The following is a 15,935-nucleotide window of genomic DNA, read 5'->3' on the forward strand; positions in this document are numbered from 1 at the left end:
AGTACGTATCGTTAGTACATTCAATTCTGAATAGATTAGCTCTGATTTTCTGTCTTCCAACGGGAATAATGATCTTTTTAAGCAGCGAAAAGGTTAGGATCTCATGATATGAACGAATTTTTGGTTTAGACAAGAGGTTCTCAATCTCAACTTTACATCAGATTCATTGGGAGAGTTTAAAAGAAATTTGGCACCTCCTGAACTTCCATTTAACTGGTCTGAGGTAAGGCCGTGGCAGGTCTGTTTGTTTGGTTTGTTTTTGGTCATGGAACTATGGCTAGCATAGCACAGGGTAGATACAAAACTTATCATTCAACTTTGCTCAGATCAAATCAAGTCATACATCTACTTTAATGATTTCAACACCTGTGATAGCAATAAATGCATTATTTTCCAAAAGAAGCCAGAAAAAAGATATACTTCAACCCTCAGGGGATCTTCTTTGGTAGTCCCTTGCAGCCTAACCAAATGAGTATGTTGACGGAAGAGAAAGAGTCTCACAGTAATATGAATCACCCTTAAAGGCATGTATAATTTCTTACCCTTTTTCAAACTATGAGGAGAAAAGAAGGGGAATAGTTCTTTTAACCTGTATGATCACAAATACCACATATTCAAGATTTGATACAGAATGTGTCATTTTTAAAAGGGGAATATAATTTGTTTAGATCGGAGCTCTGCATGCTATTTAACCTGCACTAGTCACTAATTCCTAATAATCGATCCGTTTTCTCACATAATGATGTTAGGATTTGAGTTTTTAATTGGCAGTGTTGTTTTCAACGACAGTCACATGAAGACAGTCCTAACCCTCAGCTCTCCTCCCACAGCGTCCCCCATTTACTTCCCTTTAGCCACTTCCCCATTCCTGCAAGTCGTCTTTCACCTCATGTCCATGCCAAAAAATGCTACTTTACTTCCTCCCACCACACGGCTCAACGGCCTCTTAATTAATTCAAACGACCTCCTCATGGTGTAAATATCACATTCTAGTAGCTCCAGTGAAATCTGATTTTCCAGATGATCAAATAATAACCAGCCCTACAGACAAATACCAGAAAACAAAAACAAAAACAAACCAAAACAAAAAACCCAGCTCCTCAAAACAGTCCACAGATATGGGTCAAACTGGAGCCCAGCAGCAAGAGCATGGAGGAGGCAGCAAGGTTCCGGGCAAGTTCACAAACATCAAGATAGGTGGACAACCTTGCTCTCCCTGGCCCCAAGCACAAGGACACCTGCAGAGTCGGCGGTTAGAAATTACAGTTAAATACAAAAATATATATATATTTATATATGTATTTAGGTACACATGTGCATTACAAGGACACATCAGCAATACCTACCATATGCTTAGGAATGGTGGCATTTTCGTAAGGTAGATTTCAGAACGACAGAATTATATTGGGGTAAAATTGTGGATTTTTGCCCATCATTATAAGTGAATCTATACTACATGTTGTAGTGTTGTCACTAGATATTTTTCAAGACAAACAGTACAAAATAGTTTCCCGTCACGGTCGTTTTACTTTGATCTTAAGACAAAATAAAACAACACAAAAATAGAACAAACAAGCAAAACAACCATTAACAAATTGTATGAATTCATTAAGGACTTAATCAAAGAACAAAGCATGATAAAGAACTTCCAAATTAGAATTTTTTCCCTAATACTTGAACTGCTTAAATGTTACTGATTAAGATTTCATGCTCATGTTAAAAAAAAATCCCAAAAGGGATTCTGCATATGTAGAGAATTTTTCTTCTTCTCGAGAGACACTAGCTCAGTCTCAACATCCACTCTGAGTAAGATTCTTTAGTGCAACTATCATACCCATCGTAAGTAAATTCATATCGGTGACTAGTTGGTATTCATATAATTACATAAAGCATATTTTTTCCAATTAGGGAGCCCTTACTCTTAGTACATTTAAAATCTTTCCATAGAAAGAATAAGTACTTATTCATGTAGCAGTATAAAATTCCAAAGGTGGTGATATTTTTGTTGTTGTTGTTTCCAGTTCATCAGACAAAGATATAGGTCATTCAGGGTCCCAATGTCTCCATTTGGGTCACATCAGTATGCCCCTCAAAAATGTTGCTAAATCTTCTGAATAATGCAAATGAAAACCTCTCTTTAAAGAAGAATTTCGCACCTACACTCTTGGCGTAGGATACCATGATCCAGGCAGGGGATTAGACCCACATCTTTTGTAAATTGGGCCTAAAATTGACTCCAGATTTGCAACTCATGAACAGAAAGTCAGTTTTAATATAGATATGCTTTAAAGAGTAAAAATGGCTATTATTCTTAACAAGTTACATATTGGGTATTACTCTTCCAAATGACTCATAAAATATCTTTTTAAGTACTTAAAGTCATGAATATGTTCTACTCTTTTACCTTTGCTTGAATGCAGTTTTTCATTTCCAGGAAAGGATACATTTTCTAACTAACCCCGTTAACCTAATTACTCATAAAGAAATACCAAAAGTGTCCCTGACATCGATACCGTCACAAAGAGATGTATCTATGCACATGCTCAAGAGCATATTCCATTTAGATAATCAAAACTGTAATTTTTATCTAAAAGATTCCTTTCGATCCATGTAATTCCTAGCAGTAAAATTTATCAAAAGCACTTAAAGTTTGCAAACACTAAAACTGCCCTGTCCATACCTTTATTTCTTCATTCATATACTTAAACTCAAAAATAGTAACTCTTAGGCTTACACGAATAAGAGTATTCTGTTTATTTAATGGTCTTTGTTTGATCTTAAATGGGGTTTGTAATGAAAATGCCTTCAATCTGAAGGGAACCTTTTATCCTATTCAGAATAATTATCTTGTAAGATTAAAATCAGTGAATCATACCTAATTAAGATTTATAATTTAGCATCACTCAGGTATATGATCTAAGAGAAAGAGTTTACAATCTTAACTTCAATTTGAAACAGAAAGGGGAGAGAAGTGAATAAAAGGGAAATAAAACAGTTACTTGGGGCATAACAATGCACTATATTGCCACACATTTACCCAGATTCCTGGTTTAATCCTTTTTTAAGGCCAGACATTTATTGTGAAAATATAATATAGTAAAGGATAGGAGTAAGGCGGGAAAAGACAGGTTCCGATTTAAATCACACTACAGATTTTGTAGGTAGGTTACAGAACACAGCACAACATGCATCCTGGCTAACCAACTATCAAAATATGACAAGTTTATAATGCCTTTAATGCAAAAAGAAATTCTAAACTGCATGGTGAATTTATAATTAAATGGGACACTGTTGTAATAGTTATTTTCAAGCCTCCTTTCATTGAAGTACATATCTGCCGAGAGAGCAATGGCTTGCGATTACACAGGACAAAGATTTTTCTTCTTAGAGGGTCTTATATGTAGTACTTCTCTCCACAAAGTCTAACAAAGCATCCAAAATAAGTTCCATTTTTTTTTCTTCCTCAGAAATGTCTTTAAAGCCCCCCACCTGCCCCCCAGTCTTGGATTACAAAAAAAAAAAAAAAAGAATAGTTACTTTTCCGAGGTCTTTGATATTTCCTTTCCTGGCAGAGTCATCTGATGTGAGAAATACCTTTTGAAAATAAATGGTGGAGCTTGAAGTGCACTCAGATCCATTACTTGCTGGACATTCCATCGGATCTCAGTTTTGATTTGAAAAAAAAAGCCGCTTGACTTCACAATTTAGTTTTAGGTATCTCAATATGGAGCTTGATCTCATTGAGAAGCATCTTGGGAAGTGACAATGTAAACGTCCTGTCCACCCCTCCACACAGAGGGCTCAAATCAAAGGAGAAAGCGGTCCTACCTAGTGACTCTATTATTCAAGGAAAAGGGGGTAATTTCATTCCGGGGTCAGAAACCAAGTTCACAATTCGAATATAACACACCACAAGGTTGATGCTACTGCATGGAAGTTACTTTGCATCTTTAACACAGCTGTCACCACGTGTTTATATAGCTACGATGCTACTTCCTAATGTCAAAATATCAATGCTGCTACTGTTATAACAAGGTAATTATTTTTGCATTTGGCCCCTTTTGTCTGAATGGCACTCACTGAGCTGTGCTTTTATTTCTCACTGGTCAGGATTTTCGGTATGTTTTGATAATTTAGGATTCGATGCTAGAAATACTGATTTTACTTGTGCTTGAAACCTAGGTGGGTTAGTGGTGGGACTTGACAACAGAGAAACTCCCAGGCTCTTGCTACAAATCTTCCTACCAAAATCTTCCCACCCAACCATTCTGAGCTTGGGAATAGAAATTTAAGTACGCATCTATACGCAAACAACACCAAAACACAGGGCTCCTTTTAAGAATATTTGCACAAAAGTTTATGGGATAGATATATGGAGCACATATCAGGCAAGGGGCAACATGAGATAAAGGCAACTATTTCTGTCACCAACTCAGATATAGAAAGACCAGAAGATACCCAATGGTCCATTTACCACTGATTCTCTTACTAAGTAATCATCAGTGCTTCTTTAGGTAGAGGCACATGGAATAATTGTGGGATAGTCAGTGTCTAAGTAGCAAACCCAGTGATTTCCAGAAAGCAGGCCCTCAATGAAAGTTCGTGGGCTGTAAAGGCAGGGCTGGCTTCATTGCCCTGCAACCTGTGTAGGCTCACGGGGTCCCACACAGAAGGGCCCCGCACTTGGTATAATACTCTGCTGCTTCTGTCTCACATGTTTAACAGGTTTTGAACAAGGCCCCCCACGTCGTATTTTTGTACCAAGCCCCAGAAATTATGTAGCCAGCCCTAGGTGAAGGTGACAATGCATGTTGATGGTAAAGATACATCAAAAGAATAGCAAAAAGTTTACAATTACATCTGGAAACCCATGGCTTCACATTACACTACTTTTAAATTTGTATTTTGAATGTTACTGTTTCCACGAATGATACCTCCTTATGAGCCAAAGCATGAAAGTGGAGGTCATTTATTCTCAGATGAGTTTATGGTCATATGAATATGGCACTTAATCAATTGTCAGTGGCTTAAAAAGCATCCAATTGACATACGGCAAACATTACTTGAATCTGGGGAGAAAGAGAGAGATTTTTTTTCTTTTCTTTTTTGGCGGGTGAAGAAAATGGAGTTTCTGTTCTCTTGTCAGCAATATATCAGCCAGTGCCATGGAGTAAATCCATACATTACCAGCAGAAGTCAAAGCTCGTAAGAAAGGAACTAAGTAAAGGTGTTTTCGATATGAAGAAAACATTTTCTAGGTATTTCACATTCTGCATTCTGCACTAAGAAAATATTCTTTGTAAGCTATATACCATCACTAATAACTTTTAATACCCCAAGCTACTCTTGACTGAAAATGAGAACAAAATTCCAATAAGCAGCAAATTTCCCAATATCATACAAAAATACTTTCTAACAAAGATTGCTCAACCTAAAAATATAAATACGTAAGCTGGGTTGCAGGGTGAAAACACTTTAACCTTGGGCCTCCATAGAATAAACCACGCATGCATACTACTCTCAACACGTATCAGTTTCGAAAATGATAGGAAGAGTTAACACTATAAATGCTTTGTGAAAGTCACAGTGGCCCAAATATAAGCAAACATACCCATTTGTACACATATTTAACATAAATACATCTTAACTGAAATTCTCCTTTGAACGTACTGCTTCCAATATACCCTGAAACAACAGCCTACCATATGCAATGTTAAGCAAAGTGTCAATATTCAAGTAAGAAGACAACAAACAGATTTGTTGCATAAAATATGTAAATATTATTAACAGAAAGTGCCATACGATAGCTCATGTTTGGATGGTTTCTGATCACCTAGCTTTTCTGCCGCCTCAGTCTCTTAGCCAAGACCCTCATCAACAGGTATGGTACGCATGTGCTGTGCTGAGACAGGGCTCCGGAGCAGGCATCTGTGGTGCTGCCCTAAGGAGACAGCAGACCCACCTGCTTTGATTTGCCTCAAACTTAGCAGGACAATTTATTTTTACCATATTCTTGCCTACTTCTTATTTCCGCTATCTGCATTTCTTGCAGCAAGCATCTTTCAAGTAAAATTGCCATTTGAATGATAACGTCAAAAATACCAAAAGATCAGTAATCAGCAATCACGTCAAAGCAGCGATGCTTGAAATTTCTACCGTAAGTAAAAAAGCTAATGATAAAAATTCAAGGTGAGGAAAAAAAAGGAGGAAAATTATAAAATCTAACCATGAAAAGCACTTGCCAAAGAGGCATTTATTTTGTTTTTCAAAAAAAAAAAAGTTTCATTTTTCATAGGGATAAAAATTTAGCTATATGTGTGTGAGAGAGAGAGAGAAAGAGAAAGAGAGAAAGAGAAAGAGACACAGAGAAAGAGCTAATTGAAGACAGAATAATTTTTGGACTTGCAGTCTTCCAAGTAGTACCCCTAAATAATTTCTAAGTTGAACTGATTTTAATGGAACATTAGCCCTGAAATACCCCCAAAGAAACAGACGATTAAATTAAGGTTTTTTGAACTGAAGGAAAAAAAAAATTGCCTTGCTTCCTATGCCATTTGTTTATTCTGGCTTATCAATGACTCAAGATAAAAAAGCAGATATGCTGATTAATCAAGTCTTATCGATCAGTAACATAAGTCAATATTTCATACAAATGTCTATAGAACAATTTCTCCCAATCAAAAATTTATAAATCAATTTAAATTCCTGATAATTACATTTATTTGCTCTACAACAATAAATGTGGTACTTTATAAAAGTAGTATAAGATATTTGTACTCGAGAACATATTGATCAAAGGCAAAACAGCAAACATTTCTATTAACCAAGGTTCTGAGAACAAACTGTAAAATACAAAACATAAAAGCCTGCAATTGTTTCAAATATACCTAGCAATTCTGCTGATTTCAGACCATTAAAACTGATTACTTAATTAGGCAATCATTCAAGGCATCTAAACACTCACAGACAAAAATAGGGAGTCATTAGCATAGCCGTCTTCACCTTGAGATGAAAATTCCAAAAAATGTTGCAGGCCCGTAAACTTTCAGGATCTGTCCCCATGCATAAAACTGAACACAATACTAAAATCCAAAAGCTAACCACCAAATCTCAGGGAAAAAAAGAATTTGCCTGTAATGAAAACACTTATATGTCTTTTCAGGTGGCAAATACTTTAAACTGTCTTAGAAATGTCAAGTTATAATACAGATAGTCTCTACCAAATCCTGGAGGCACTACTTTCCTCCCCTCTGGTCATACTCTTATACTATCTATAAGGAATTAATAAAATATCTGCTCTCTTGTATGTATATCAGAAGTAACTGCCTACAAAAAGGTTTTCAAATTTCCTGCCTGACATGAATAAAAACAACAAAGAGGTTTTCTATTTATAGGGGGAAAAAAAACCAAAAACCAGTTACTGGGCCCTCAGTCACTGGAGTCTTCAACCAAAGGAAAAAAAAAAAAAAATCTCTGTTTTCACTCAGAAGGTACCAGAGATGATTTTAAGAATATCACTGATTCTGTACAGTCAGGAGAAAGAAAAATATTCTGTTTTCAAAAAAAGAAAAAAAAAAGCGTTCCTGAAACAATTCCAAAGAGACTCTATAAACTATCTTTTTAGGAGAAGAGAAAAAGCAAGTCAACTCACAAACACAGCTTCCAAACAGAAGTCTTACCCTCTTCCAGGAAAACAACAATGAGACTTTATTACCCTGCTATGATTCTTTCATTTTGGACATGATTAATTAGCAAGTATTACACTTCCCCAAACTCCCACCACACTCTTCGAGGTCTCTGAGCCTAGTTGTTGATAGATCCAAATGAAAAACCAAGTGGCCCACAGCAGTGTAAGACAAGTATCCAAAAACTATTTCAAGGAAGGAAAACTTCTCTCCTATCTTTGCCTCCCACAATGAAGCAGGCTGCGTTTAACTGCTTTCACAAAAAAAAAATAATAATAATAATAAAATAATAATAATAATAATAAAATAAAAAAATAAATAAAAATTTAATTGGTCATTTTCTTAACAGTACCTTTCAAAATCTGAATAATGCATGCACCATATTCAGTACTCAAGAATACATGGCCTGGTTGATGTGTTACCTACCTCTATTTTTAGGCTGAAATTCCAAAAGACTTGAGTGAGTCCATGCAGTTTACACTGATAACCACCAACATGCACAACTAATAAACAATAAAGATGATGTGAGCAAGCACGTTTTGGGAAATGGTTTTTATAGAAAAAAAAAATCTTTCTTTCCCAAAGAAAAGCGGGTATGTCACCCATATAATGATGATAGGAAACAGCAATAAAGGACGAAAAGAGAAGATGAAAGGAAGAGGGCAAGTCTAAAATTTGAATGAATGACAACTCCGATTCTCTGCATATTGTTGCAAAACCCCCTCTCCGAATAATTTTCCCTTTAAAACAATCTGTTTTCAAACCGTCCCTGTGGACCAAGAAGCCAGCTATAAACATGTAACAACTATCAGTTTATGAAGGCTAGGCTTTCCCCTTCAACCTTTCAACTCTCATGTCCAAAGAAACTTCACACATAGTACAGTACTAACAAACAGATCTTGTTGGTTCCAGGAATCTTTTTTTTTTTTTTTTATAAATCTATTCTGGTCATAATATCCTTGCTTTTTTTGCAGTTGTATTAAATTTAGGATCAAAAACATCAAAGCAGCTTCCACCTCGGACCTAACTTTTAGAGAATCAACGTGACAAGGCAGTCCCTGATAGATGTTTCTCTTGATAAACGACTTGTTCAAAAGAGACATTGTAGCTTTCATTTCCTGACCACAACACACTTTTAATTTGCAACAGCAGAGCTGGCAAAGTGTGAGCACTTGCCCCTTCCCAGCCTTTTAGGTTTGGAGCTCTGGTTCCTTTAGGCCACACACTGGAGACCAACAAAATCCAAAAATAATCAGAGTAACAGAATTACAAAATAGGAACCACTAATGCACTTTATACATACACACAAGGATCTACTTTATAGGCAGACACAGATAGAGAGATATAAACTTTTCCTCCTCAGAATTCTGGTATGTGATAAGGCTCCTGCACGACCATCATTTGCACAGCGAGCATTTAAACGCAGAGAAATAAATGATGTGACTATTATTTAATAGTAAGCAGGGACAGGGGAGGGGGGCAATTTACACACTTAAATCTGCTGTTAAATGTCGTGAATTACATGATTGCCTACCCCAACGTGTTTTTTACATATTACTGCAATGATTATTATTACTACTACCCAGAAATCACCTTTAAGTATCAATACGGTGAACAGTCAAACCATCCAATTTCTGCTTTCAGCACATTGTCCGAGCTCCGATTTAAAATTTATAAATGTAATATCCTCCTCATCACAGGCAGCAGCCCAATCTGCTCTGAATATATATTACAGCTTTAACATCACAGAGGGAAATCGCCCATCTGGCAATCCCATTCGCTCCAACAGCTCCGGGGGAAAAAAAGCTGTGCTCTCTCCTCCTTAAAACATTTCTCAGGGCAAATTATGTGCATCTAAAATAAACAGTCTTCTTATTGATCGCTTCAAAGTCAACAAGTTCCAAATGCAAAATTCAAATCCTTTCTATAGTGTGAGAGCAGTGTGTGTTTAGCTCAATAGTCACCAGAGTCCAACCAGAAGTGCATGTCGCGCAACGGTCTTGCAGTGCCTTTCCTTGCATTCACATTTGTGTTATGAGAGAGCAGTAACCACGGCCACATTATAGACCCCTGGCAGCTTAGCCCCACTGCTATTTCTTTCTTTCATATTCTCCCTTTCCTTCTCTGTCTTTGCAGGGTGAATGCATGGTGGTGGGATAAATGTAACCAAAAAAAAAAAAAAAAAAGAAAGAAAAAAAAAGAAAAAGAAAACACACACACACAAACAACAACAAAAACCAACCCAGTGTAAAGTGGACATATCCTGTGCCTGTGCAAAATACTTTTAACATCTTTCTGCTGTTGTTGTTCTCTATTCGTCTTAATTGAATATCACAAAGTGTACCCACAGCACAGTCACAAGAGCTATTGAAAACCCCCTCTCACTCCATTTATCTGACCTTTCTTTCTTTTTTTGTCTTTTCTTTCTTTCTTTCTTTCTTTTTTTTGTGAAGAAAGAGGAAAGAGCGATTTCAAACAAAGTCAATTTCAGTGCTTGATTATTTAATTCTGTCACAGGTTAAAAGTAAAAAGCGCTGACAGGCAGACAAGTGAATGGCAAGGAAAAAGAAACTAATACTGTTTCAGGCATTAAGGACTTAAAGCAATCAAAAAATACATACTTTTTATTTTTATGTAAAAGATACCCCTTCACTCACTCACCCAAAAAAACCACACTCAGAAGAACTGATTACTCCACAAAGTGTAATCATCCAGAGAGCAGATAGTCAAATTGCATTAATAGGTTGAGAAAAAAAATTTTTCATCCAGCTCTGTGTGTGTGTGTGTATATATATACATATATATATATATATACATACATACATACATATATACTTTCATTAGTAAGCACTCTTTCCCCACACTCCAGCCCTCTCCCCTCTCCACCCAGCCTCCTCCCCCCAAAAAAACCCACACTGAGTTTAACTAATTTACATACCATTTGACTTCAGCGGTTATATAGTGTATTACTAGTAACACGTAACTTTGAGATTACTGCTAAAACCGGTAAAAGTGGACTCCAGTAATCTATTAATCAAAACTGATATATAAACAAGTGATAGCAAAAGCAAACAAGCATTTTGACAGATTAAAATATGCATATATATATATTATATATTAGAGGAATTATACATGATAAGCATCTGCTTCCCAAGGAGCGTCTTCAACGGTTTTTATCATGCTATTTAATTTGTCTTTCCTATTTAGATGCAAAGGAAGTAAATTCCAAAACTGACGTACCATAAACACTGGTGCTACTGATCATTTCTTGCTGGCAGCACAAAAAGCTGAATTGGATTTCTCACAAGCAGGAATTCCAAAGGTTGCTTTTCATTAAAGCCACTTTTCCTCTCAGCTATCAAATGTCACTGCCTTGAAACGTGGGCCCTTTCGTCAGGTATTCATTTAACCTACATGCATATAATTAAGGGGGAAAGCAACATCAACAAAAAGGGGATCTCAGATCACAGGAGAAGAAAGAAAGGAAAAAAAGCACATGACCAGGAATGCAAGTCCATGTCAATTTCACTCACTCCCATTGAAACTAACAAGAGCTCCGGGGAGGACGGTAATAGGATCAGTGGATTGTATATACCATTAAATTATACATCTTTCTCTCCCGTTCCTTGCCAACAATACGCCCACCACGCTGTACCCCCTCCAAGATGATGTGCTTACATTTTTCTGCAACCGATCTTCTGACATTCTCACGTTCCCCCAGCCACGAGACTGTAATTTAACCTCAACTTTTTGTGTGAGCAAGATTCTTATTTACACTTCTTATTTACTTAGAAGTTAGTTCCCGAAGAAAGTCTAGCCCCACCCTATGGCTCCGCTTTCTTATTTTTTTTTTTTTATTTTTGAAGTAAAAAGATAGTAATAAGTAAGCCCAATATAGCGGAAAACGAGATTCTTGCTATCGCGAACTCTTAATCCAATACTATTGTTACAATGATTAAGCAGCAAAAATATGCATTATAATGTTTCAGGGCTACTTTGTACAGAGAAATTAGACAGCAGGTTGGCGTACAGAATAGAAGCGAGTGCAAATCAAATTTAATGCTTACGGCACAACTCGGAGATCTCTTTTTATTAGGGGTCTTGCATGTATTTATATTCTTAAAAAATAAAACAAACAAAAACAAAAACAAAATTTAAGCCGATGGTGGAAAACTACGAAGCTCCTCTTACCTGAACGCGCGGAGCAAAAACCCGATAGGTTAGCGTAGCATCGATCCGATGTGTTTGCTGATGAATGGAGGCTAGGGTTAAGTGAAGGTGCCTATGATTTGAAATCATTCCAAGTTTTTGAAGGGAAGACGGACTGCAGCCTCTGCCATGTTGGAATTTCAAACCCAAAACAGCTGCTTGGAAGGAGCCAGCATGCCAGAGGCTGGGCGCAGGCGCAGAGCGCCGCCGAGCCAAATTCAAATCACTTTCACACTAAGAGCCAAAGATCAGTTTTCAAAGGAGAGAGGGAGAAAGAGACGGAGGCTGCCGAGAGGGAGAGAAGACGGGAGGCAGTGGCGAGAGGCGGGCAGTGGAGAGAGACGGGCAGCGGGAGGACCGGGAGGGAGAGGGAGAGGCGCACGGAGCCCGCGGAGCTGGAGGGGGAGAAAGGGAGGCGGGAGGCGAGCGGGCGAGCGAGCGAGAGACGCGCCAGAGATTCATGGGCAGGGAGGGCTCAATGGCCGCGCCGCGCTGGCCGGCCAGCCGCTCGGGTCATGTTACACGGCCGGGGCCGCGGCGGCCGCCCAGCCTCGCCGACGCGCTCACGCGGCCCGGAGGGGGCCCCGAGGTCATGATTACGCGCGCGGGGACCCGGAGCTCTCCCTGCCCGCAGACCCGGGCGGCCCAAGCTGGGGAAAGGGGAGCGGTGCCCGGGGGTGGGGGTGGGGGGGGGGGTGGCAGGCGGGGGCGGGGGAAAGGGGCCTTTCTTTCCCACGCGTGACCGGCCGGCCCTTGCGCGCCCCAGCCAGCCTGGGAGGGCCCGGGACCCGGCTGCGCGGCTCTGGCGCCCGCGGGCCCCTCCCTGCCCGCTCCCGGCCCTCCCGACAGCTGCGGCGGGTCCACCCTTCCCCACCCGGCCGCGACTCCGCGCGCAGGACAAGATCTGGCCCGGGGAGCCGGGACCTCACCCGCACTCTCCCCTGGGCCGCCAACACCAGCCAGAAAATGACTTCATCTGCCAAGAAGAGGCAACTTCGGGGGGGAAATCCGAATTAAGCCAGTTCCCCTCCCCCGCCTCCTTGTGAATAAATAAAATCCTAAGTGTCTAGGTGTGCGGTCCACTCTGGCGCTCCCTGGCTCCCCTCCCTACCTCCCCCAGGCGGCTCGGGCAGGGGAAGGCAGCGCCTGGGGGCCCCCGGTGCGGGCGGCTGGTGCGCCAGCATAGACGTTAGCCTCCTGCTTTCCCAACCCCCTTCTAGGGAGCAAGCTGGGGACCCAGGAGTGGGAAGAGAGTAGGGGCTTTGTGGTGCTGGGAGCTGAGGAAGAATGAAATGTGCAGTTGAGTGTGTTGCTCGCATCCCAGGGAGCAATGCAGTGCTGATTGTCTGTTGCTGAGATAGCCTTTTGTTCGGAACATAAGGTTTAAGAAACACACACACGTTTTCTGGGGTCTCTTGTTAGATGTAAATGTGCTGCATCCAGACGCTTACTATGCAGTGTAAGCTCAGTTGGTTTACTAATCACCCCGCCCCACCCCCAAACAACCAGGATCATTTGAATGGGAACCTCATTCAGACTTCTAGGCTGCGAGTATTGCCTTCAACCTATTTCATTCTAGACTAGCCAACCATCCAACTGAGATAATAAAGCAAACAATAACATTTGATCATGATGTCTACGAGATAATGTGCCCGGCAAAGTTCTTTAGGAATTGTAATGAGAAAGTGAGTGAGTGAGGTAATAATTTCTCATCGTTTTCATTAAATATGACTTTAATAGATAAATGGCAAGTTTATGCTTTGGCCTGGTGGACATCCAGTCCGCTCCATTTCGAGTAAGCTAAGAATGAAAGAGGCAAATTACATATTCGACCAGGAACCCATGAGGCTGAAAATGTTACCTTTGAAGGCAGGTTGGAAACGAAAACATACTTGTTTAGGACTGACCCTCCTCATAACCGGTGTTCACATTTCCCCCTGCTTCTCTGCTACAGTTTTAATAGACTAAGTAGCAGCTCTCCAGATGATGAAATGCAGCCTTTAAAAGATACCACACTTATACTTTGAAATTAATTTCATTCTCCTTTTGTGATTTTCTTACCTGTGAATGGAGAGCCATTGAATGGATGCATTTAGCTAACACAATGAGAAAGAAAAATTATTTTAGTTAAATCTAGGCAGATGACAGAATCTAAAAGACAAAAAGAAGTGATTCAAGATCTTACCAAATATTTCTAAAGAATGAGATTTCTATTTGGAATGGGTTTGACCTTTCTGTGCATTTTTTTTAAACCGGGTTTCAAAATAAAACAGAAGAACTTATTCTGATGTAACAGAGAACACTGAAGCCCCTTTAGTTATATTTTACAAGATAGCTTTGAAAACGATATTAGGAAAAGTTGCCCATTGGATTTCACCACAAAGAAATAAGTGTAGAAAAATAGCTATGGGTCACTGTTGGATTGAGTACAGATGAATTAAAAAATAACAACTGTGAAGAACTTAAAATTCCAGTTATTGCCCATTTGGAGAATGACGAGAAGTCGGCTGGACCCAGAGCAGATGCTCTGTGCAATTCAAGCAAAACTGCTCAGTCCCTATTTGTAAAAAAAAAAAAAAAAAAAAAAAAAAAAAAAGTCCCAAGCTCATCAGCCTTTAACACTAAATTCCTTGTCCTGGATTTACAGTCCCTTACCTAAACTGAAATACCAAATAAAGAATATATGCTGCAATATCCACTGAGTAAAAAAAAAAATCATGATCAAGTTAAAGCAAATCATTTTCAATATCTGAAAAACAGAATAAGCCCTGCTTTTAAAAAGGGGCAAGAGAAAGTGTGGTTGGCAGTTTATTCATCGATAAGTACTACTTTTTTCAATGCCTTTGTATATTCATTTGAAATACAGATTATAAAATTCATCATTCAACATACAAATGAATATAATTAACTTTGGAAGCAAAGAAAAGGAAACTATTCAAAAGAGCAGTGCATGTATTTACACAGCATTTCAAAATTGTCCAAAAGTACATATACTCTGGGGAAAAAATATTTACGTAATAGAATATACATTATGGGATTTGCATGACTAATAAGATTCACAATGGAGTTTGTCACTGTACTGTTTCTAGCTTTTTTTTTTTTTAAGATATGGATAAAGCTTTTCTCCAGTTACTTTGTTTTTTTTTTTTTTTTTGCAAAGGAAGATGAAACTTGACTTTGTTTTTCAAAACGATGCATTCTTTGTAAACCTAGCACAATGTTTATGGGTTTTGTTGTTGGAAAATGATCTTTAATGACGTGGTATGATGAACATTTTAATGGTCACCATATTTTATCCACATTTATTTTTAAAATTTTTCTTCAAAAGAAATGTTTCTGGTTGTAACTGATATCCATCTCTACAATGTACTTTATGAAGCTTTTCTTGTGACAACATGAGAAATAAGAAATTGAGTGTCTGAAGAAAGTGGATTGGCTAGTCAAGAAAATCGTTAACTCCGTGAAAAGCCTTTGGGACCAACTTTTTTTTTCCCACTGCATTAAGCCCATTGCTTATTTCTTTTTTCATTTTAATTTCTTTTTAATGTAGAGAGAACACATATAATGAATTTCTAATAGACAGTGTATACTGACTTGAGCTTTTTAAGTAAGCCAAAGAAAAATAAGCATCACTATTTTTTTCCCTTCAAAAGTGTGTGTGTGTGTGTGTGTGTGTGTGTGTGTGTGCGCGTGCGCGCCCGCGCATGTGCGTGTTCCTCTTAAGCTAATTCAGGGAGGAAAGATTCTTCTAGTTTTCCATTCTTATTCTCAATACACAATAAGCAACAACAATCACAGTGGAGGGTAAGAAAATAAGCAAGGTGATATTGAATACAATTCTGCAGATGACCATACTCTGGCGTGCCTGGACTGAGGATAATTTGACCCAGGTTAGTCGCAGAGATGTGTACCTATGTGACAGAAGAAAAAAAGAGAAGGAAAATATGAGGGTAGACAGAGCATAGCAAAGATAAGAAGATGAGGGTGACAAGATGTTTTAAAGACAAAAACAAGTTTGGGTGACTATAATGTTGCGTTTTT

The 15,935-nt window shown here is 38.7% G+C and overlaps 1 protein-coding gene across 2 annotated transcripts in view; it reads right to left on the reverse strand.

Annotated features, from left to right (window-relative positions):
* The window catches only part of FIGN (fidgetin, microtubule severing factor), a 135,686-nt gene extending 123,145 nt beyond the window's left edge, over window positions 1–12,541 (reverse strand). Inside the window, exons 1-2 of one of the 2 annotated variants that reach the window (XM_043576913.1) lie at window positions 11,877–12,541; window positions 10,926–11,095 (exon numbers count right to left, since the gene is read on the reverse strand). In XM_043576913.1, coding sequence (XP_043432848.1) covers window positions 10,926–10,950 — 25 coding nt within the window. In that variant the 5' untranslated portion in view covers window positions 10,951–11,095; window positions 11,877–12,541. The remainder of the gene's footprint in view (window positions 1–10,925; window positions 11,096–11,876) is intronic. The other variant, XM_043576914.1, reaches the window with a different exon arrangement.
* Window positions 12,542–15,935: the final 3,394 nt, after the last annotated feature.

The sequence above is a fragment of the Prionailurus bengalensis genome, chromosome C1 (genome assembly GCF_016509475.1).
Source record: "Prionailurus bengalensis isolate Pbe53 chromosome C1, Fcat_Pben_1.1_paternal_pri, whole genome shotgun sequence".
Taxonomy (NCBI): domain Eukaryota; kingdom Metazoa; phylum Chordata; class Mammalia; order Carnivora; family Felidae; genus Prionailurus; species Prionailurus bengalensis.